Source organism: Pogona vitticeps, chromosome 1, assembly GCF_051106095.1.
Source record: "Pogona vitticeps strain Pit_001003342236 chromosome 1, PviZW2.1, whole genome shotgun sequence".
NCBI classification, from domain to species: Eukaryota; Metazoa; Chordata; class Lepidosauria; order Squamata; family Agamidae; genus Pogona; species Pogona vitticeps.
The window spans coordinates 333,735,202-333,760,040 of record NC_135783.1 but is presented as its reverse complement, the minus strand read 5'-3'; the positions used below and the strand labels follow the sequence as shown (position 1 = coordinate 333,760,040).

The 24,839-nt window shown below is 41.8% G+C and overlaps 1 protein-coding gene across 1 annotated transcript in view; it reads left to right on the top strand.

Moving 5' to 3' along the window:
• The window catches only part of SYNE3 (spectrin repeat containing nuclear envelope family member 3), a 172,427-nt gene extending 147,962 nt beyond the window's left edge, over positions 1–24,465 (top strand). Inside the window, exons 19-20 of the mRNA XM_078383755.1 lie at positions 20,851–20,910; positions 24,329–24,465. Coding sequence (XP_078239881.1) covers positions 20,851–20,874 — 24 coding nt within the window. The 3' untranslated portion in view covers positions 20,875–20,910; positions 24,329–24,465. The remainder of the gene's footprint in view (positions 1–20,850; positions 20,911–24,328) is intronic.
• The last annotated feature ends 374 nt before the right edge of the window (positions 24,466–24,839 follow it).

Sequence of the window (24,839 nt, the reverse complement as noted above, 5' to 3'; positions counted from 1 at the left end):
ACTCGAATATTACTCAGATGATTCCTTTGTATGTAAGATCTACTCTTGTGAAGTGGAGAATGAGTCAAATATCTGTGCTCCTGCTTACATTCAGTTCTCAGTGCTCTCTATATGTAGAAGGTGACTGTTTACAAAGGACAGCTGCTGCTTCTATCTGGAGATTTCAGAATTCTGGAAAAAGAGGATTCTAAAATCTCAAGAGGCCTATTCAGATATTCTGAAAGCATGTGGAGAGAGTGCACACAGTGATAGGAGCACAGTAGCATTATGCCTTCTGTCTTGACTTTAATTATATAAAATTGATAGCTTGAAGAGTTGGATGCTGTTGTATCCATGTAGATTCTCTACATGAGGAAAACATTTAAAAACAAATCTGGGCCCTGACTCATGTGAAGAACCTACATTAATACGTGGTAGGTGAGTAGGTGCAACTCAATTTCTAATCAAAAATTATGCACGTCTTTGCATGGCCAAGAGTAAACAGAAAAAGAGGCTCAACTCAAGTTTCCTAGACAGTCCTTTGCCAACTCAGACCTGTGCTGACCTTCCTTCATCTTAGACTGATTCTTTGGAGATCTCATTTCCTTCCCTCCGGCACATGTCTTTTGACCCACCAAGGATGAGGCATCTTACCATTGCCCTCTAGAGATGAAAGGGGCAGCCATGGTTCCTGACATCTCCAGCTCAGCCAGCTGGAACTAGGACTTCAATCATCTTTCCTATCACAAGTGTGTTTCTCTAATAAACAGATTTCTTCTTTCCTTAGAAAGAAGTGTGATTGTGATTTCTTCACAAAGAGGAAAGCGTGCTCAGGTAATCATTCTGAATCTCAAAAGGCTGATCTACAGGTTAATGTTGTTCCTGTCCAACTGTTTTGCTTCACCTGCAAGAGATACTAAATTTTTCCTTCTTTAGATGGTCACTTGTATAATTGAAAATGACACATAGGTAGGCAGGGCGACGATGCTCCTCCTCATCATGTGTGGAGCAATAAATAGAGAACCTCTACAGCAGTGGTTCCCAACCCTGGATCCCTAGATGTTCTTGGACTGCAACTCACAGAAGCCCTCAACACTAGCTACGCTGGCCAAAGTTTCTGGGAGTTGCAGTCCAAGACCATTTGGGGACTAAAGGTTTGGAACTACTGCTCTATAGATAAAGGCTGTTGTGTACACACGGTAACATATAGGGTGAACAATCATAGAGAGTGGACAACAAGGTCAACAGAAGGAGAAAGCTTGAACTACTGGATAGCCAAGTGGCTCTGGTCTCCAGATGCGTAGCCTGAGGCTGGGAGTTCAATTCCCCGCAGTGCTTCCTTGACAGGGGCTTTATTTGATGATCCACTCCAACTCTGCAGTTCAAAGGTTATTATTATTATACTTGGTTGTTCCTTCTCCCTTCTTCATTATGTAGAACTTGCACAAATAGGCTCATATAATTATCTTATAACCATCTTTTACATCAAAATGGTTTAGTTTTGGTCAATGTAGATTATGGAACTGATTAAATTATAATTGATAAATTAATTACTATGTTTACACGTCTATGCTCACAGTATTTTCTAATATTTTTGAATATTTCTTTAAAATTAAAGTTACTGGCAAGTTATCATGTCTAACAATCTATCTGCTTTGTCTCCCATTTCAGTAAATAGGTTGCTTATTTGTATATCTCTGATGCTAAATTAAAAAGAAGACATAGTTCTTCATTAGCACGTTTACTTCATTATTATTTGCAAAGAGTAATGTCTAATAGAAAATGGCATATTTTGTTGTTGTTGTTGTTTAGTCCTTAAGTCATGTTCAGCTCTTCATGACTCCATGGACCACAGCACACCAGGCCCTCCTGTCTTCTAGTGCCTCCTGGAGTTTTATCGAATTCATGTTGGCAGCTTCGACGACACTGTCAACCATCTCATCCTCTGTCGTCCCCTTCTCCTCTTGCCTTCACACTTTCCCAACATCAGGGTCTTTGATCTCCTTGCAGTCCAGGGGACTTTCAAGAGTATCTTCCAGCACCACAATTCAAAAGCATCAATTCTTCGGTGGTCAGCATTCTTTATGGTCCAGCTCTCACTTCCATACATCGCTACTGGAAAAACCATAGCTTTGACTATGCGGACCTTTGTTGGCAAGATAATGTCTCTGATTTCTAAGATGCTATCTAGGTTTGTCATCGTTTTCCTCCAAAGAAGCAGGAGTCTTTTAATTTTGTGGCTACTGTCACCATCTGCAGTGATCATGGAGCCCAAGAAGGTAAAATCTGTCACTGCCTCCATTTCTTCCCCTTCTATTTCCCAGGAGGTGATGGGACCAGTGGCCATGATCTTAGTTTTTTTGATGTTGAGGTTCAGACCATTTTTTGCACTCTCCTCTTGCACCTTCATTAAGAGGTTCTTTAATTCCTCCTCAGTTTCTGCAATCAGAGTGGTATCATCTGCATATCTGAGGTTGTTGATATTTCTTCTGGCAGTCTTAATTCCAGTTTGGGATTCCTCCAGTCCAGCCTTTCACTTGAAAGCATATTTTAGTAGTGTGCTAATGCCCACTGTGGTATAGTGGGTAGAGTGATGGACTAGAACTCTGAAGAACAGGGTTTGAATCCCCACTCAGCCATGGAAACTCATTGGGGGAGTGGAACTGGCAAAACCTCACCTTAAATATCCCACTCACCTTGAAAGTCCTTTTATTTCTTTATTTATAATATTTTTACCGCACCTTTCTCCTTGAAAAGGATCCAAGGCAGCTTATGACATTGAAATTCAACATTTAAAGTTGAAACAATAAATATACAACTCTGGGTAACATCATTAAAATACAATATTTAAAGCAAAGAACAATCTGTATAAAGAGGCATCTTACATCATTAAAAGGCAATATTAAAGCTAAGAACAGTAAGTTTACAAATGTTTTCAACATTGCTACTCTGAGAAATGGAAAATACAATAATGGAAAACACAAGTAGTACTGAAAATCCAGTCAAAGTAGTAATGCATAACAATATATCTAAAAATCACATACAGGTAGCTAGTTACTGAGGGAAACCTTGCCTAAAGAGAAAGGTTTTTGCCTTTTTGCAGAAGGACAGCAAACATGGGACCAGTCTGGCCTCCTGTGAGAGGGAGTTTCAAAATCTGGGAGAAGCGACAGATAAGGCCCTCTCCTGTGTCCCCATCAGACGGACCTGTGAAAGTGGCAGCCTGAGAGAAAGGCCTCCAAATGATCTTAATACCTGATCCAGCTCATAATGGGAGATAGCTTGGACCCAAGCCATTTGGGGCTTTATAAGTTGCTGGTTTAAAGGGACGTGGTGGCGCTGCAGGCTAAACCGCAGAAGCCTGTGCTGCAGGGTCAGAAGACCAGCAGTTGGAAGATCGCATCCACGCGACGGAGTGAGCGCCCGTTGCTTGTCCCAGCTCCCGCCAACCTAGCGGTTCGAAAGCATGCAAATGCAAGTAGATCAATAGGGACCACCTTGGTGGGAAGGTAACAGCGTTCAGTGTCTAAGTCGCACTGGCCATGTGACCATGGAAGATTGTCTTCAGACAAAACGCTGGCTCTATGGCTTGGAAATGGGGATGAGCACCGCCCCCTAGAGTCGAACACGACTGGACAAAAATTGTCAAGGGGAACCTTTACCTTTACCTAAGTTGCTGGTTCCATCTTGATAGAACATAAAAACAATAAAATAGTGTACTTATATGTATTCTGCGAAGACTGTACTTATGGTTTTGCAAACATCTCTGGACCAGTGGAAAATGTAGAGTTCTGTTTATCTTTGATGGCATTTTACTTGTATAAAATGGAAAGATATTATGATGATTCCATTTACTAATTCTATACAATGTTATTTGAAGCACGTTAAGAAAATCAAGTACAAAGCTTAAATGCTTTGCATAATGCCTTATAAAATTCCCAGGTCAATTGGCAACCCCTGCATATCACATTTCACTGCCTGTGCTTATTTTACTTCTGCAACTGCATAACTGCTTGAATGACAAGTTGTTTAATCTTAAATACATACATGCATGCCAGTAGATTTCTTTTTCTTAAAAACAACTCAAGTCCCGGTTTTGCCACACCTGGGTAAAATCAAGAACATGTGATCTGGAGACACTTCTAAACAGGAAATACTCCATTTATTTTTTTAGCTGTGTTTGGGTAATAAAGTCTAGCATCCAAGTGTGAGCAACACATTTTCTAGTTTCATTAAACAGCATGAAAAGATTTATTACTTCTCTTTGCTGTAGAATGCAGTCCTGGCTCCACAGAAAGCTGAGCATGATGGCAGTCTATCAGGCAACAAGATTCACAACCACTGCAAGGGAAGACTTCTGGCAAAGTGGGAAATGACTGGGAAATTCAAGGGAACCTCACTGAGGAGGCTTCCTTTAAAACATGGCTGGGATCTTACCCTGTTTTCCCGAAAATAAGACTTAACCTGAAAATAAGCCTGAGTAGGATTTTTCAGGATGCTCGTAATATAAGCCCTACCCCCAAAATAAGCCCTGTTTAAGTGAAATCCCTCCACCATTGTTCAGCCACCAGAAGATGATATTATATTTGAATAAATGTAGATGGTTGTACATGAAAAAATAAATAAAACATTGCCTGAAAATAAGCCCTAATGTGGTTTTTTTGGAGCAAAAATTAATATAAGACCCTGTTTTACTTTCGGGGAAACACAGTAGACAATGTGGCTAGGGTCACCATCCCTCCACTGTTTTATTGGATTGACTAGTAAACCACCATCACTATTTCTGGCAAGAGGGCCAGCCCTGCTATTTGGTCGTGTGAGGCATTTTCCTTATGCAGCAAATGCTAAGAAGTAGCAACAAAATATTTCTATGGCACATAGCCATTCCTATGCTTCCTATGCAAGGCTGCTATAGTCAAGTTGGCTTTTGTGTAGAGAATGTGAGGGGACACCATCTTGTTTTTCACTTGTTTTTTGCAAGGAACATTTTGTCTAAAAAGATGGTGGGAAAGCTTAGGAAATCCGAGGGCCAACTTTTCAGGGCTATCTGCAGCCCCAGGCCCCATTCTCTAATTTGCATACTTAATTTTTTAATTGATGCAGTCCTTATATGCTGTAAAGGCAGTTGCAATTCTGCCCCTCTCCTTAAGCATGAATTGCCCCGGCAAACCTCATGCAGGGCACTACATGTCTTTTTGAGAGGGGAAATCCAAAATTGTTTGGGGGTAGAGGTGCCGAGGGCTACAAAATGGAGATTGCCAGGAGGGCTACAAAACGGAGGTGCCAGGAGGGCTACAAAACCTACAAGACGTTGCAGGAGTCCCACAGGGAACATGTCAGCCACTGGTGCTATAGACTCCATTGCCACTAGGCTCTGCTTCTCATCTCCAGGAGTCTCTATTTATTTATCCTCAAACCATCTAGTTCAATAGTTGTTCTATGGCTTACCCATCAGATTTTGCTCAGTTATACCACTGACTAGTTATGTTCCACTGTAACTTTGCACTAGCCCCTTGGATCTGCCCATGGCCAGGAAGCTAGCCTTCAAAAGCTGGCAACTCTAAATGATGCTTAAGCAAATGAATTCTTCTGAGGGCTGTTAAGGATGTTTGTATGTTTCAGTTTTGACAACGGTAAAACATGAACTTTGGCCAGGCAGAATAATTAAACAAATGATGGAATGCATTTGTTTTATAAACAATTTCTTCCAAACCAGCTTCCAACTGTTGAGAAGTCCATAATGAGAAAACAAAATAGCCTTAGAACAGAGGTTGTGGATGTTTCTATGCTAGATAGTTGATATCACGTTATCCATCATGGCTCCATCCTATGGAGTCCTGTGTAGTCTGGTGAGGTACTCAGAATTCTCAGCCAGAGAGTTCTAGTGTGCTCCCCTGAATTACTGCAGAGAATTCTAAGTACCTCACTGAAGTACAAATTCCAGATTACGCACATGGAACCAGGGCCATCAAAGTGATCCAAAACTGTTGTACCTGACTCACATAGACACACTCTGCCATTCTGTTATATTGTGCTCAGGAACAATGACTTTCCCCAAAGTTGTTTCCTCCAATACAAACCAATCTCCTGATCTCCCTTCCTCTTTTGCCTAAGAACAACCAGAACCACTTTGATGGCCTATGTTCAGAGACCTTTGCAGAAGTTGTATACATAACCTTGTAAATAAATCAGCTTAGGGTCAAATTACCAGGGACGCTCACTGCATCTTTGAACCTCTCTCTCTCAGCATTGCTGGAACAGTGATGTTAAATAAGGACAAGGATGGGAAAGTATCCGTGTTTTTATGTTACTTTCACACACACAAGCCTCTGGCAAGTTTCCTTTTAATGAGGAAACATGTGGCACACACACATCTGGCCTGATTTTTAGAATATTCATGTTATGCCTGCTCCATCCACAGCTCTATGGTGCCCCACCTGATGGAGACTTGTGTGGGCCTAGAAGCTAGCTTGAATGTTATTTTTAAAGTGATCTAATACAGGAATCACCCACTCCTGACTTCAGATTGCACACAACAATGCAATGGTCTTTTTCCACTTCAAAACAGAAACATGTTCTTTATGCTCCAAACATTTTATAGACTATATATATATACTTCCAGTATAAAAACAACTACAGTGTGCCTTCCTCCCAGTTACACAAAGATGAGCCTAGAGAGCTAGTAACTCTACTTCAGCACAAGTATGGTTGAATACACAGGAATCTGAACACAGATTTTTAAGGGCAAAGCACTCAAAGCCCCAGGCCTGGATGGATGAATAGTTATTTTTAATCTTTTCTTCCTGAATACAAATAAATGTGCATATTTTGGTAAGTTCTTATCAAAAACGAGTTTGAACTGAAATTCTTATTCATCTGAGGTAGGAGTAGCTCTCCACATATAGATTTATTTGTGAGGTAAACATACTGCTTGAATGCTCTGTACCACTGAGACCCCATTCATAAATACATTTATATTGTTTTTTTAATGTTTTTAAGTTTTAATATTGTTGTATGCCACCCAGAAGCCATTGGTAATGGTGCGGCTAAAAAATACAGTAAATAAATAAATAATCCTTTGCTGAGGGGTGAAGAAAGATTACATAAAATTGATGCCCTGAGTAACTGGGCGTTCCTCTAAAGTGTTACGTTCATATCACATAATCACATGATGTAGAAGATAGCTACTGATGATGTTTTTTTTTCCATCAAAGTGTCAATGGCACTCAAGTGAACCAAAGAAAAGCTAACAAAGAACTGTGATGCTGTAACAATACTGCAAATCATATTAAGCAATTTGTTTGATATATCTTTGACCCACCAGAGGGCAGTGAGGCTCATCATTACTTCTAGGGCTGTGCGATATAACTCAGCCACATGCTGAAATACTAACCGAATCCGGAATATCTGTGCATGTCTTGAATGAACACGGGGCACAGCAAAGAACCCAGGAGCATTCAGAGGGTAGAGCGGCACCCTACACAGATCTTTCATATTATATCTAGAGTTCCATGGAATTTTAAATGTACAATAAAAAGATGCAGCATTATTAAAACTAGGAGAAGAACAAATCCGCAGTTATCACCAACTGAGAAGGGACGTGCTGAGCTGATGCCAATGGAGAAGGAGACCGACCGTTGACGGCTTCGGCCCTCCATGAAGCCCAAGCCCCCTCCAGAGTGCTCCAATTACGGAGGTGGAGATTATGAGTGTGAACGCAGACAAACGTTTGTGTTGCTATATGAGTTCTGAGAACCATGATGGCTGTTTCCTCACTTCTCTTTTGTGCGAGAGACCTCTCTTGGCTTGAGGCTGGTGAATACTTCTGCCAGGAATAATTCTGGTGGCACTGGGTAACTCCCACCCCATTATGCTTCTATGCATTTTGCCATTCACAGGAATGTGATTTTTGTTCCCCAGAGAGGCCATAACACACAAATACCTGGTAGGAGTATCTTTCAAAAAGGAACCGAGTGAGCCTGTGAGCCCTTAATTGGACATTAATCAAAGAGAGGGGGACCTAATCTGAGAACAGTTTGGAAAATCTTTCTTGTTTTGTTCTGTTTTTTCCAACTACGAATCCCAGTATATCTGAAATTATGAGAACTGCAGTATACAGAGAGGAATTTTTGTGGAATTTTAGTCCACTAAGGGGAAAAATGTGAAACTGTAGTCCATGAAAAGGAAATTATCCTAGCATTGTTGAAAGCTGTACACCAAGTCCAAATTCTATTGCTGCCTAATCAGAATGGTCCATCCGTGCAGAGATCTGATCTGTTTGCCACATGCACAAAGTGGAATGCACTAATTCTTTCCTCAGATAGGGTAATCTTTGGTTTGCTTCAGCTGTACACTGGAAACAAAGGAGAAAATAGGCAGTGATCTACCTGTGGCTGAACTATTACGGGGTAGATGAGGATGGGAGAATTTATCAGTTGCTTCTCCATTCCAACATGACCAATGGTGCTAATTTCTGATTTAAAAAATGAACTGAAGCAAAATTCTCACTCACTTTTAATTTTGGGTAAATATTTCTTTCCATAAATTCATCCCATTCTCATATAAAGTGATTTGATTTAGCCACTTTTTTTAGATGGGAAAAAAAGATAGGAAGCAGGGCCAACAGATGAAATATGAGGTAAATTTAACTATTTATGCTCCTGAACTGCTTCTCTTCTCTCTGGTTGTTATAGGACCTTGATAGCAAAATAGAAACTTGTCCATTGCTTTTATCTCCTCCCACCCAATTCCTTTTCCTTTTCTGTCATGTCTTTTAGACATACAGATTTTTTAGACTGTAAGTATTCAGAGACATCACCTTGCCAACAAAAGTCCGAATAGTCAAAGCTATGGTTTTTCCTGTCGTGATGTATGGAAGTGAGAGCTGGACCATAAAGAAAGCAGACCACCGAAGAATTGATGCCTTTGAATTATGGTGCTGGAGGAGGCTCTTGAGAATCCCCTGGACTGCAAGGAGAACAAACCTATCAGTTCTAAAGGAAATCAACCCTGAGTGCTCACTGGAAGGACAGATCCTGAAGCTGAGGCTCCAGTACTTTGGCCATCTCATGAGAAGAAAAGAGTCCTTGGAAAAAAACTTGATGTTAGGAAGGTGTGATGGCGAGAGGAGAAGGGGACGACCGAGGATGAGATGGCTGGACAGTGTCTGCGAAGCAACCAACATGAACCTGACACAACTCTGGGAGGCAGTAGAAGACAGGAGGGCCTGGCGTGCTCTGGTCCATGGGGACACGACTAAACAACTAAACACACACACACAAGTATTTTGTATCATAGCTTTTAGAGTGTATTTAATGATTGGCCCAAGATTGAGATAAACAGGTTTTACATCAGGGGTGGGAATTATGTCACTTGCTGTGGCCTTTTGTGGAGTCTCTGAAGCCCTGATCCAGTTCAGTAAAACCAAAAAAAGCCAACATGGAGCTTCCTTCCACAACATGCCAATCTCCTATCCCTTCCATAAACCTTGTTTTGGCCAAGGGAAAACCAGAACTGTTTTCTTGTTGTCCCTTGGCCAAAATCAGAAGACTCTGGCAAATACAGGCAGAGCACAACTATCTCTGTATTTTAACATTTTAATTGTCTTGTTTGATTGGCTGCTTAGGTTCTTAGTTTATCAACTGCTTTGGACTTTTATTCTCATACAATGTCACTAAATTTAACAAATATAAATGTACAATGGCCTCACATGGTAAATGGAAAGGTCCATTGCTGTCTTCCTGTTCTCATGATCTGGGGGGGGAAATGGCCAAACCAGACATATATTATGGAAGAAGCGTTGCTGTTGTTGTTTTAATTATGCTGATTATGGAGGCTTGGTTTGAAATATTTATGTAGGCTGCCAGGCAACAAAGCACATCTGATCTCCACAGAGGAACAACAAAATCCAAACAGACAAAAAACAATGGCTTCTCATAGAATTTGCATTTCATTTTAATGGGCTGCCAGTGGGCACCAATGAGTACTCAATGGTGGTTTTGTGTACAGAAATGCACACTGCAAAATGTGCTTGATAGATTGCATTGTTAGCAGCTTCCCTGCGTCTCTGAAGAACCTGGAGCAGGGCAGGGGAAGCAAAGAATGAAATGTTTGGGGATTAAACATCAGCTCTGGAATAAAGCTCTGCTAGGAGACCAGGTCTTGACTTGATCAGGATTTGAGCCAGTAATCTGATAAATATTTTCTCCCACAATTTTATTCATGTTAAACTGCAGCACTTAAGACTGCCCCCTCTATTTATTTGTCTTTCAAATCACAGCATGCCTTGTGGTCATCTAGGGATCCAGCCAAACCAGCTTACAGTATAGAAAATAAATAACACGAAAGACAATTGGCAGGGCAATTTAATGCTAAACATGTCTAATGCAAATGTGAGGCTCTCTGATTTCAAGCCGCCACACACCCATGTAAATATCCATAGTTCTGCAGCTTAAAACAATCACTGAACAGAGGATTAACCCCTCAGAAAAATAAATAAATGAATTTCAGGACCAAGCCAGATGAGAGAATGGTAGCTTCCTAATTGCATGGTTAGATTCCCCATGTTTTCTTAACAGAAAATGCAACTGAAGGTGAAAATGCAACACTGGATAAAGAGGATAAACTTCTCCCTCTGCACCATTGTTTCCTGGCTGAAATTGTCCTGCAGAATTTAATGTCAAATGCCAATGGTCCGGTTTCACCCAACTGTTTGCCTCACTAGGCAAAATATTCAGATATTCAGTAAAAACAATCCTGGAAGAAGGGAAACCACTCAAGCCATTTTTAAGGGCTTTGGGGGATCAAGCAAGCCTGACAGGTTTCTTTGGACTGAAAGGTCTGAAAACCCAGGATTATCACTCCAAAGGCTTGAGTTTGGAAAAGTTACTCTTTGGGACTACAGCTTCCAGAATTCCCCAGGAAGTATAGCGAGGGGCCATGCTCGAGGGGGGATTTTGAGAGTTGTGGTTCACAAAGCTGATTTTCCCAAGTTCTCTTACTCACTGGTCTTGCCTGTAAATTCTGGAACTAAAAACTAGGAGCTGGCTACATACAGTCTGTTGATTTTAGTTTATAGAGCAAACTGCATAAAGTGTCAATAGTCTTGGGTGTGGTGCCTGCTTTCTCTGCTCACCACACCCACGAAAGAGAAAAGACTTACGGGGCCCCAATTGCTTATGGAAGAGGCATTGGGATATTTCATCGTATGTGAACTCTAACCAGGAACGAGCTGAGGACTGAACTATCATCTACCGGGCACAGTGCCCGAGTGTTGCCCAGTTTCACCGAGCAGGTTTGTGCACCTTGACAGCTGCATGCATAGCCAGAAGGCCCAATCTAAATTATACAGATGAAACAGTAAGTAGAGGGAACAGTGGCTTAATTAACCAATTATTTGAACTTACTACTGGAGCAGGAAAACGACTGCTTAAAGCTTTGTCCAGTCCAGTGGTTCCAAACTTGGGTAACCCAGGTGTTCTTGGACTACAATTCCCAGAAACCCCAGCCAGCAAAGCTTGTGGTGAAGGTTTATGGGAACTGCAGTCCAAGAACACCTCGGTTACTCAAGATTGGGAACTACTGGTCTAGCGTCACCATGAAACCGTTCTGTCTGCCAGCTCTTAGGACCACCAACTGGTTGACAGAGATACAGAAATCGAGACAAATTCCAGAACATCCTCCTTTGAGGTTTCTTGCTCAGTATCCAAATTCTTCCAGGCATTTCACTGATGTTTTGTGTAATATATGGGGGATTGGGATTTCTGGTCTATTTGTTTATTAGTCACATTTATATTTCACCAATAAAATGCAAAGCAACATACTTAGCTCTTTACCTCCCAAGTTATATTCCCAACAATCCTATTAGATTAGCCCTGCCTCCCTATGTGACCAGCGCATGGCAACATTGAGTTTCATGACTCAGTGTCTTCCTACTATGCTCCATGGATCAGTTATCTCTGCAATCCATGAAGCACAGCATAGATATGCCAGCAGAACACGCTGACATTCTACAAAAGTCTTTATTGATAAGTCTTGCAATACTTACTGTAGGCAGCAGAGAACCCGAATTTCCTGCCCTCAATCCACTAGTCTTGGTCTTTCCTAAGTCAAAACAGAGTTTCTATTTTATCATTCATCATCTTATATGAACATGCTCCTTACCACATTGTAAGGAGAAAATGAAATAATTTGGGAAGAATGGACCTGTCGATTTCACTTTCTCCATATTTTTTAAAACTTCACATTATTTCTACCTTGTTAATGAAAATACTTGCAAATTTTGGTTCTTGTTTTTTTTTAAAGGGAAACAAACAAATTGCATAACTCTGTCTTGGCGAAACTTAACAGATACTGTACAGCTATTCTGCATAGAGAGGACTATGGTGTACTTTCCTGGCACAGATTGTCTTGGTGAAAAAAGAGGCAGCAACCCTGATTTATCATCACAAAGGTGGTTGAATGTGCAGCTATTCAAATTCAGGTTTTGAGGAGTTACACACTCAACGCTCTCTGTTTGGATGGATGACTATGTCAGTCAATTGAATTTACCCAGTGTTTGATACATCAAATTCCCCATGGAGTGAATGGGTCTTCTTTAGTTGTAACTTACTATTGGATTTCAGCCCTTTTGTTCTTTTCTCAGTATGTCACCATTAAAGGATATGCTGATTTAATCAAACATATTTTCCATTCAATTCAACTGTTATTTCTGTTGAATAACTATTTACTTTTATTTTGCTCCTCATCCCTGTAGTGGAGGAGTAATCACCTTGAAGTCCACTTGATGTTCCTAGACTGCAGCTCCTTGGCTCTTTGTTTTTGGCACAGACCAAAGGGAGTTGGTGGCGCTGCGGGTTAAACCACAGAATCCTCTGTGCTGCAAGGTCAGAAGACTAGCAGTCGTAAGATTGAATCCACATGATAGAATGAGCTCCCGTCACTTGTCCCAGCTCCTGCCAACGTAGCAGTTCAAAAGCATGTAAAATGCGAGTAGATAAATAGGTACCACCTCAGTGGGAAGGTAATGCCATTCCATGTCTAGTCTCGCTGGCCATGTGACCACGGAAATGGTCTTTGGACAAACACTGGCTCTATGGCTTGGAAACGGGGATGAGCACCGTGCCCTAGAGTCGGACACAACTGGACTAAATGTCAAGGGGAACCTTTACCTTAATGGGAGTTGAGACCAACAACATCTGGAAGTTTACCAGCTGCCCACCTCTTCTGCAGAAGCATGATGTCAGGAGGAGTATTCTTGAACCTTTCATGGACTGGTTTGGGGGAATCTTGTGGCCCAGATTAAGCCCTGTACACCAAAGGTTCCTTTCTCTTGCTATGTGAGAATGAATACTTTCCCTTTACTTATATGAGCGAAAGGAAACACCTGTATTTGGATATACTATTACAACAGAGTCTCTCCTTCCCTGGTCATTTTGATGCTCCTGCCACTGAAAACAAAATATGTTCCTCTTTGGACAGCCCTGTGTCCAGTAATGGCAGTTAATCTTGTTGTATCAAGTCAGAAAGTAAGGAAGTTACTTTTATTTAGGCCACTGTTTCCCTACCCTGGGTTCTCTGATATTCTTGGATAGCAACTCTGAGAAATCCTAGCGAGCAGAGTGAGTGGTGAAGGCTCTTGGGAGTTTTAGGATAAGAACATCTGGGGACCCAAGGCTGGGAACCACCTGTTTAAACAGATAGGTCAGTATCCTACAGTTTAAAGGTGGAACAGAAGGGCAAATACATACATGTTATCATCTTAGAATTACAGAATTGAAAGGGGCCCTATGGATCACCAAATCTAACCCCTGTCAAGGAGGCACAGTGAGGAATCAAACTCCCAACCTCTGGCTCTGCAGTCTGATGCCTAAACCACTGAGCTATCCAGCAGTTTTCCTGGCTCTGGTGGACTTCCAGTAACATACCCTGTTGTGTGACAAATCTCACAACCAGTATCAGAATGGGGGCATAACGGGCAGCCTGCCAGAGTGGAACTGCTGATTACGTGATTGTCCTCTACTTTACCTTTCAGCTGTAGGATGCAGGCCACAATATTTAAATATCTATAATCATTGCTATGTACGGCCCAACTATAAAATGGGCAGAAAATTTATTTGTTTTACCATATCTGCAATGGTCTATTTTGTGTTTGGTTGGTTTTTTTTTCTCGGTACAGTATTTGTTCCATGTGGTCTTTGCTACCTCCTTGTCCACAGAAACAAGGAGGTAGCAAAGAAACCATTGCTTTCAATAGAGTGATCCAGCTTACACAAGTGAAAGCTGGAGAGCATGCAGAGTGCAAGACCCACCAGGTGCTACATTGAAGGTTTACTAAACCAGATTCTGCCTGGTATGTTTAAAGACTATCATTGAACATTCTGTACTGGTTTAGTCATCCTTGTCCTCATGTTGAGAAATTCAACATTCAGGTCACATGGCTGACCCGTGATGCAGTTAACAGTCATTGCCATTGACGGAAGCTAATGGCAATTTGATATAATTGGTCAAGCTTGCCTCCAGACCTCTGCTTGTCAAAGGCTGGTGACAGTTTCTTTTTAAGCTTGCCAGAAAACTGCCATAAGGTGCAATTGCTGCCAATCTGACTACATTAGACCCTTGCTGCCTTCACAGATTATTGCAAAGTTACAGTGAGCTTACAGCAATTCTGCAGCCAAGGGCAGTTTCCATGTGTGGGTGGAGCAGCTGCAGAACCTAATCCTTTTAATACAGAAATGTGGATTTGCTAATTGAAGAGAAGAATCTTACCAAGGAATATGACTGGGTGACATCTTTTCAGTTCACTTTTGATCACTGATTTGCTGAAATTTGTAAATGTTTACAGATTCAAGATGAGGGGGGAAAGTTGATTTAGGGCAAAAACTAGGTAGAAGGCAAGATTTTCTGGAAAAGACAAGAATGCTGGGAAAGATGGAAGGCGGCAAAGGAATGGGCTGACTCCCTAAAAGAAGCCACAGGCTTGAGTTTACAAGAACTGAAGAGGGTCCTTGAAGACAAGACCAACTCATTCGTGGGGTCAGGTTGCCATGGTACCAAGGGACTTGACAGACATATAACAAAGAAAAATCCTCAAGAGCTGGTTGGTGCAGCAGGTAGATTTCCCACCTCCCTCCTTCTGCAAATCAGCTTGTTTTCTTTGATGATTTTTCTTCAGGATTAAGGCATGGGACTCCTTTGAAGTCTCATTTTGCAAACACAAAAGACTGCCACAGTCACCTCTCTCTGACATTAATATGTCTTCTTCTGTCCTATAGGCTATATACAAAGTCTGTTCCTGATTTCTGCTGCCAGGGATTTTCAAACCCGGGCAGTAGAATGGGAAGGCCAGCAAGACACCTGGCCAAGCCTTCCCTGCTATAGTACAATATGTTGTTTTCTAATGCAAATTGGCTGCTTCTAGATGTACACCTTTATCTGTATATACTGTAAACCATTACCTATAAAGTTTTCTCCCCTTTCTAGTAATGCATATCATCTTTTTTCCCCCCAGAGATGCATAAACAACTACAGCCCAGTGATAGCTTCTCATGCAAGGTGATAACTACACATTACAAAAAGCCCAAGGCGAATTCACAACAATGTTGGTTCCTGCACATGATGCAAGTTCCAGTGTGATTTAAAAGGGACACCAAGGCACACTTTCTAAACTGCACTGGGGCTTCTGCTAAGGACTGGCCAGTGCTGGGAGGCTTCACAGCATCAAGGGCAGAGCAGCAAAGTCCTCATCCACTCGACGTGGCAAAAACATGCCACCAGAACAAGAACAGTGTTGCTGCCTAGCCAGTGCTAGGAGTCTTCCCAGCTGCCTTGGCCCTGGCCAGCTGGTGACATTGCTCCTGAGGAATCACATTAAAACAGGATGTGTACGTAAAAAAAGGTGATCCCACACCTTGTTACAGATAGGCAAGTAAAAACCTTACTGTAAGTTATCTGAAACGAGAGGGTGCTGGTGCAAAATCAAATGTCCCTTAAAAACTGCAAGGTGCTTTTGGGAACATTCTGACTTTATAGTACTCACTTTTCCAGTAAATTATTATTTAAAGTAGAGATGGACAACCCAAAGACCACATGCCCTGTACCTTACTGTCCCCTACTGATGCTATATATCTATCCCCTGAGCAATGGGAATAATTGCTTCCTTGTTGATAATGATGGCACGGAAGCAGCTGTTCTTATCAGGATAACTATCCGAAACCATTATCGTCATCCTGTGCCTTCAAGTAAATTCTGACTTATGGTGACCGTTCTAGGGTTCTCCAGGTAGAGAATACTCAGAAATGGTTTACCATTCCATTCTTATGGGGATGTCCTGGGACTGTGCAGCTTGCCCAAGGCCACACAGGCTGGCTCCACTCACAGGAGGCACAAATAGCAATACCAAATTAGAGGCCTTAGTCTTTTCCTATCCCCCCCCCCCGCATGACATGGAGGCAGCAGAGACCACTGATTCTTATTGCAATGAACAATTTTGGCTCCTGGAGATTCACAGCCTTACTGGTTAGGTGTAGGTCTTTTGAGATTGGCATACAGGAGGAGAGGATGGAGGCATGGAGAAGAACCCTTGGACCTGAGTACTGTATATGACAACCATATTGGTCCTAAATGGAGCCTCTATTTGCTGTTTCATTCTTCTTTGAGAGGTGAAGATGGAAGTGGCATATGCCCTCAGAGCAGATCGGTTCATCTCCTATCTGTAGCAAAGAATAATGGATGGGTTCATGCCAAAACCTTGGTGCCCTCTGTGGTGATTTATATATATATGGGGGTGGGGGGTGGGAGGAATATGTTACATATGTAATGTGCGTGTTTTCATGTTATGGATGCTATGTTCTTGTGTGTTTTATTATTATATGTACTGGAGATAACATTTAATTTCGTTGTAGGGAAATACAATGACAATAAAGTAATTTCAGTTCAATATGTATTTTAAGTAAAGACTTGCATTTGTGTGCAAGATAAGTAACGGGCTGATTGACAGTTGTGTTGGTACAAGGTACAACAAGGTACAACAGTTAAGATAGTCGAGAAGTGTGGTGGAATGTTTATGAATGGAACTACAAGCTGATTGGTCTGTGTGTTTTCTGGCTGAAGAGGTTCTGTTTTGTGTGTGTGTGAGAGAGAGTCAGAGCTGTAAGGCAGTTAGTCAAGATCTGGGAATTAGCACTGTCAGATGTGTCAGAGCTGAGTGTGATCTCTCTTTTTTTAGAGAAAAAGCTGTGGATAATAGGGTGGTAATGCTGGTGCTTGTGTCAGAGCCTCTCTCTCTCGGGAACAGGAAGTCCGTAAAATTATAAAGAAGGAAAATAAAGGCCTACATGTTGATGAAACTAATAATTTCCACATTGTGTTTATCTTTTATCTTTACCTGTTCATTGAACCCCTCTGTTCCTTCCTATGTTTTCTCTGTGAAATGCTTTTTGGTTTACAAACCCTCATTGTTTTAATTTTGTGTCATCTAAGTAAACCAGGCTGTGTCTCACCAGAAACATCCTTCCTTTTCAAAAGCGCACTGTGATGTCAGACTCGTTGTATACTCATTGTTTTCAACTTTAAATACTGTATTTCATTGTTGTAAGCCGCCTTGGGTCCTTTTCAAGTAGAAAGACAGGATAACAATATTTTAAATAAATAAAATAAACAATGGCTTCCCAATTGTTTATGGTGACGGAATCAGAGTCTTGATCAGTGTCATGGGAAGTTGGGGGCTGGAGATTGGAGTTGCCCCCTTCTTCAGGGATCCTAAAAAGAGATGTGCATGAAGCGCCAGTTCGGAGGTTCAGTGTGGTTCATTTCCTGGCCCCACAGATGTTCCATTGTTCAGTGCCCTGCCCCCTCCGATGGATGGCTGCTTAGATTACAGCGCCCCAGGTTCTCTGCCCCTCCTCCTCCAGAAGCTGCCCCTGAGTGGGAGCCTGCCAGAGGGGGTGGGGTTCTGAACCTAAAGGGCCAGTAAATGAATCATGCCAAGCTGAGGCTTCGTGCCCATCTCTAACCCTGAAGCAAATTCCGCATTGCATCCCAAAGATGTTGCACAAGATTGTGGGATAAAGATCCCACCCCTCATTGCAATGATCCTGAGACTCTTCCCACCACCCCATGCATCTGTGTGCATACATGCATGAGTGTTCATGCGTATGTGCACGTGCACATGTACAACCTCCAGCATCTGGCACCAAGACGCAGCCCACAGGGCCAGATTTAATTCGTGACTTAAACTATTCCACTCTAGGCTACTGGCAGGTTCATAAGCAACATAAATAATACCTTTTCATTAGGAATGTATTGTTTGTGTCTTTTTAGTGGAGGATAGAGAATGGAGGAGAAAACATTTAAAAGTGAATATAGATGTTATAAATATCCATGAATTTTATTTGCTTTTGCAGTTGAGTTTTGCAGAGCATTCAATTCTGGTCTGTGTTGATTTTGAATATAATGAGTTTATCTTAGCAGATCTGATTAGTCTAGTGTTTTTAGCAAGTTTAAGAGTCAATTGTGTCAAAATGCTGAATTTCTCTGATGGCTTTAAACATGTTAAACTTGGATAAATATTTTCCAGATAGGGTTCTCTGTTTACATTGATCATTGATGCCTCCATTCTCCCCATATCTGTGCTAATTCCAAGAAGAAAACACATCTCCATAAATTGTTTGGGTGCTTCATAAAATAGAAGCACTTCCTTCAATGAACCTAACAACGCTATTTAGAAAAGGCAAGAATTCCTTGAAAATTGACATGAATCAGCAGCTCTGGGCTGAATCTTCTATTTCTGGCTTTGTTGCGCTTCTTCTGTGCTTAATCCTTTCTGGCTCAGCTTCAGGGCTGGCCCTTCCATTAGGGAGGGCAAGGTAGTCACCCCAGGCAAAGGATGCTGAGATGGGAAGCAGGGATTACCAGGTGTGCTCTCCAAACATCACCCCCCCCCCAAAAAAAAGAAGCAGCTTGAAAAAAGCTCTGGACTTTGTCCTGAAGAATCTTGTCAGCATGGCCACTGGCAACAGAGTACAGACAGATATTGTTCAAGATACCAGGAGAATCAAGGTAATGCTCTTTGTCCTGCTGTGTTACTTTAAATTACACTGTAGGTCTTTTGCTTCTTACCACCTTGCATGCTGTCTTTTCTTGCATTTTGCTTCCGAACTGATCCTCAGTACCACTCTTATTTGCCTTGGATCTGCAGCAGGCATATGAAATACAAATGCAAATACTGAAAGGGAAATCTGAACACAGTAGAATGAAGGAACATGCCAGTCACTGTCCTGACAGATCACAAAATGAAAACATGCCCATTGCAGCCCTGCAACATTTAAATCTCCCATGATATCTAAATTTAAGAGGATCAGCTGTGTGCCTGTGGGGATGAAGTAGTTGAGTCTTTGACCCATGTCCTGTTTTGAATGTAGCCTCCACAGAGATGATCATAACAGACTTCTCTGTCGTGTTATGAGAAAATGCCCTGGAAGGCCATTCACGTGGTATTTAGAGTATTTGTTGGCAGGTACAAACCCAACAGTTACAGAGTCTCTAGCTAAGTTCTTGTTTTCTGTTGTAAGATCTCATAAAGAGGCCTTGTTAATCATTCTAAATGTTGACTTTTTCTAAATATGAGCATGTTTTAGTAAACTTTTTATCTTGTTCTTATTGTGTTGTTTTAACTCGGGTCTGTGATTGTACGAGAATGAATGAATGAATGAATGAATGAATGAATGAATTTATTTATTTATTTGGGGCACCCATGCATGTGGGTGGCAGGACATGCGTGTGTAGGTGGGTGCATGGCGGGAGCCGTGTGGGGGCGGGAGATCTGTCTCCGCAGCCTGGTCCTGCCACGGCCACAGACTGGCACTGGGCCACAGACCAGGAGTTGGGGACCCCCTGATCTACTGGGTCAGGCAGATGGCACTGAGGAAAAAGGCTCCAACAAGTAATGTGGGCCCAAACCATGGATGGCTTTCTACTCGAAACTTTGAATGTTGTCATTTAGACCATATCTAATTAGGCTGTGGTCACACGGGCAATTGGGATTAATTTCTGTTCAGACTTTTCGAAAATCAGGTTCAGGTCGCATGTTATTTAAACTGGTGTTGGCATTCATATGCACTGAATGGAAATCAAGTTATTTCTGGTGATTTAAACCTGTTTTGGCATCTAGACTGCTGAAAGTGACTCATTTCCACAAGACTGTGTTGAATTGAATCAATGTTAGAAATGCTGTGTTTTTAAAAGCCCCTGCCGGCCACTTAAAAACAATTCATTTTGCATGCCATAAAAATCTATTTCATTTTTTCGTTGTGTGAACTATAAGATTTAAATTTACCGGTATTTAAATGATGCTTAAATGCAGTTCTTATTGCCCGTGTCACCAAGCCTAAATGTTTCAAAAAGGATGCAAAGCAACTAAGTACTTTTTAATTGTGGATTTCTATTTTTGTTTTTGCTTGTGGGCTTTTAGGGGGGGAGAAGAAGGAAAACCACCACTTCCTCACTGAATTTGATGGATATTATGTTGTAATAGTGTGAAGGCAAGAGGATAAGGGGACGACAGAGGACAAGATGGTTGGACCGTGTCACCGAAGCTACCAACATGACTTTGACCCAACTCCGGGAGGCAGTGGAAGACAGGAGGGCCTGACGTGCTCTGGTCCATGGGGTCACAAAGAGTCAGACACGACTAAACGACAACATGTTGTAATAAGATGTGTCATTAAGATGTATATATCCCGTCTCTTTATGCCAGTCAGGTATGGGATAAAAACCCCAGGCAGCTCCCCCACAGTCATAGTTGATATCACATAAACCAGAATACAGGAGAAGGCAGAACAGGAGACCAATTCTTTTTCTTTGCTTGTCTATCAGGTCAACATTTGCAGATTGGCATAAAAGAAGGCAACGTGTCATGAAAAAGAAGGCACTGATGTAAGTAACATTTGCATTTGTGAGTTAATACATAACAGTGGACACTTAAAAAAAGATCATGAGCAGCTCATGAACTGCAGAGGGAGGGCCCTTGCCTTGCCTATTTTGGAGCAAGGTATCCCCCTCTAGCTCAGTGTATTAGCCACTACCGAAAATGGCTATTATAGTTTAAACAGAGCACATCAACCCATAGTGAGCCCTGTGATTAGACTAACTGTGCCTCTGCCAGCTCATTCATCAGTCCAGGTGCAGATGTTTGATGAGCAACATCAAAGCCCTGCTCTTCCTTCTTATGGATGTCTTTAAAATGCATTGTACTGAGTAGTCTGTCAATAGAGAACAACTTCAGTAAAGTGCCTGCAAAAACTGCCCACTTGTACGTATGCTATGGTTAGGCAAGGCCACATCAGATACGAAGACTAATGGGAACAGTGACTATTGTTGAGTACATTTTGTCACGTGCTGGCCAGTGGGCATCATAAAAATAGCCCTCCCCCCTATATGCCAGCTCTAGCTTGGCCTATTATCTGTTAGCTGAGTTTGCAGCCCCAATTCCTTGGAATTTCCTTGTCCCTTTTCCTGAAATCAGCTGTCCCAGAAGCAGATCTGGTCCCCATACAACACTTCGCCTCCTCTGCTTCATGACATCTCAGGGACCTGCCTGCCTATCCCCCTTCTCATGCTTTGATCCTGAAATCTAAGGGGGGCTCAGGAAAGAGGATGCCGTTGACCTGATAACCCATTCCAGAGCAAGGCTGTAATGGACATTGATTGCATTTTGCTGTCCTTATTTATTGCCTGCTGGGGGATGCAAAGCCCACTCACTAATGGATTTACGAGAAGTATACTTCACTGGGGTTGATAGAATTCATCCTGCTAGCTGGAGTCTAAGGAATTGCTATGCTTCCTTAGGTCTCTAGGCAGGCAAACAAATCTCAGGGTGACCAGAGTTAGAAGAAAAGAAAGACTGATTTTTGTGTGAGGACTGTATGTCCTCCTTCAGGGAAGATGGTCATCCAGTTGAAAAGCTGTCCCTCTTTTTGGTGACGTGGGATTGGCACTCTATCCCCAGTGGATTTTTGTGGCTATGCTGGGAATGTAGAGACTATGATTGGTAAATGTGCCTAACCAGCCCTCTCTGATTCATCCCTCTGATATCCAAGTCCTTCTATGGCATCACAAACCTTGGCAGTCTAAGCTTTGACACTAAAATCTTAGGGAATAATTGGGATGCTGCTGCAGAGCTGGCAACCTTACATCTCACCTACTTTCTACTGAATGATGCTAGCCACCCTACTCATATTTCAACCACCTCAACCCGATGTGAGGATCTAATGCAGAAAAGGTGGTGCCTATTTATAAATATGTTGCCCCAAGAATTCACTCCTTGTATATTTGAAAATAATCAGGTATTACAAACACATTCTTTCCTTAGGGTCCTCTTTTCCCACCCCACTCCTAAGTAAACAGATCCTATAAAGGCTAGAGCAGCATCCCTAGAACTAACCACATCTCATGGAAAGTGGAGTGAGCTACAGCCCTCTCTTTGTAATAATATACAGACAAAGCACTGTTATTCTAACTTCCATTATTAACTCGGAGTTTTAATGTGTTCCAGGCCTTGCCTCGGCTTATAGCCTTGTCATGTTTGATTTGAAAATCACTTTAATTATCACCAGTTGATAAAAGCCATGAGGACTGAAATGCAATGATACATGAATAGGTTTCACGGCATGTCCCTCAGTTCATATGGTCTTTAGTGCAAGTAAAGCATAAAGAGTTTGTGACAAGACTGGTTTTGGAGCTAGGCCAAGATATTTTTCTGGCTGGGGTAAAAGATACAATGGAATAGTTTCACTAACAGAATCTGATCAGACTGGCGCTTGAATCTTACATCAACATTGTCCATCCTCACCACTACAGCTAGACTACAACTCCCACAATCCCTTACCCTTGGCCCTGGGGAAGTGGCTAATGGAAGTTGCAGACAAAAATATCTCAAGAATCAAATGTATTATTAGGATACATGCACCCATGTATTATTTGACTGGGTCAAGGAGGCTCCTCATACTAAAAGATCAGGGTGATCCTTCACGCTTGGATCATGATCTGCCATAGTTCTGATCTACTCTCGGAAAGCAGTATGAAAGTCAGTGTTGCAATAAATGCATCTCACTCCTTATTGAGTTTAATGAGAAAGGAATCCCAGATAAGTATATGTAGAATTTTGACCCCAGTGTGTCAAGTATAGGCCATCTGTGACAAGACTTGGGAGCACACCACTCCAAATGATGGAGGTGAGGGACATCCTTTGCTTGAATTATGAGCTATCCTTCCTTTCAACATTTGAAAAATGTTCAATTTTTCTGCTAATGTCTTTTATTTTGGAATCTGTCCCAGATCTATGGAGAACTCCTGTGGGAGGCCTCCTTCAATGGATCTGTCATCTTCCTACTGTTCTGGAGGAATCCCAAACCAGTTTTAAAAAGATAGGGACAAGTATATAAAGTATTAAATATTTTAAATGATATGTAAATCCATAGTGTTTATTATAATGAAGAAGTATCTGTGAGCCTAAGCACGGCATAATAAGCTGACAGGCACTCATAACTCATTTGATATTTGTTTGCTCTGTAGATACTATGTCAACATAAGATCCAACCCTATGTGATACTACTGGTAGTTAAAGTTGTTAGGCCAGTTTTGGAAACTTGACACCTTCTGAGGCAGAATACTTGGAACATGCCTCCATCTGGAATTTGCACAGTTCAATGCTGTGTTATAAAACTCAGTGGAACACCTCTGACCCTCCTGGGTTCCCAATTTGATCCATTTATGGAAGGAGAGGTCTCCAGGTGACTGTGTCCCTTTTCTCATGACAATATGATTTCATGGATTTTCATGGTTTAACATCTATCTCCACCCTTTTAAAAAAACTTCTAATACATCTCCTGAGGCCTAGATGGCAAGAGTGAAGAATATTGTAAGCTAAAATATGCTAGTTTTCATTCTACACATTCACCTTTGGACCAGGCTGACTAGTGGAATGCAGTTCCCAGTGACTTATTTGAAACCGAGTATGGTCTGCAGCAGGACCTCTGACAGCTCAGAAGAGGCTCAGGTTATGTCACATTGTTTGGGAAGAGATGTGAAAAATATTTTAATGTAAATAATGACAGCTTTTTTAAAAATTATACATTTAACAGCTATTTTTTTTAAAAAAGTATACATCCTACCATTTAAAATACATTATCATTATACATTACACTATGCATTATATATTAACAGTGTGACTTTAGTAATCTTTATGCTGAGGTGAGGGCCCCTGCCAGGTGAGGCTGAGGTCAAATAGCCTGCTGCCGCCCTTCCCTCTGTTGGGCCTGGCTTGAGACTAAAGGAGCTTCTTTATCTTTGGCAGGATGTAGGAGATGGACAAGATCAGAAGGATGGGGGACACAAATCAAGCCCCAGCCCCCACCACAGTCTGCACCAGGAACAGAATCGGCTGAAAACTGCTGTGACGTTTACCCTCGCGGCCCCTGCTTGTTTCACCAAACCAAGGGCTAACACTACGTATTCCACAAGCTGACACCAATTTGACGCAATACCCACGTGCCCCCTGTTTATTATTCCCTCACAAACGCGCACGTAGCATTCTCTTCTCGTTGCCACCAGTGGATTATTTTAATCCACAATATAAATGACGTGTGTCAGAACACTTGCCTTGTGAACAGAAACAGAACTTATTTATTGAAGTGAAGCAGAATGAGTAATAAGAGAAGGTTTTCAGATATTCAGTATACATAAGCAATTCATCAACAGTTCCCTCAGTACATAGTTCTTTTTGCTTGCAATTTCATTACCACCCTCTCTACCTATATCTGTAGCCAGCTCCATCTCTCCGACTAACCAGCCCTATCTGACTCCTC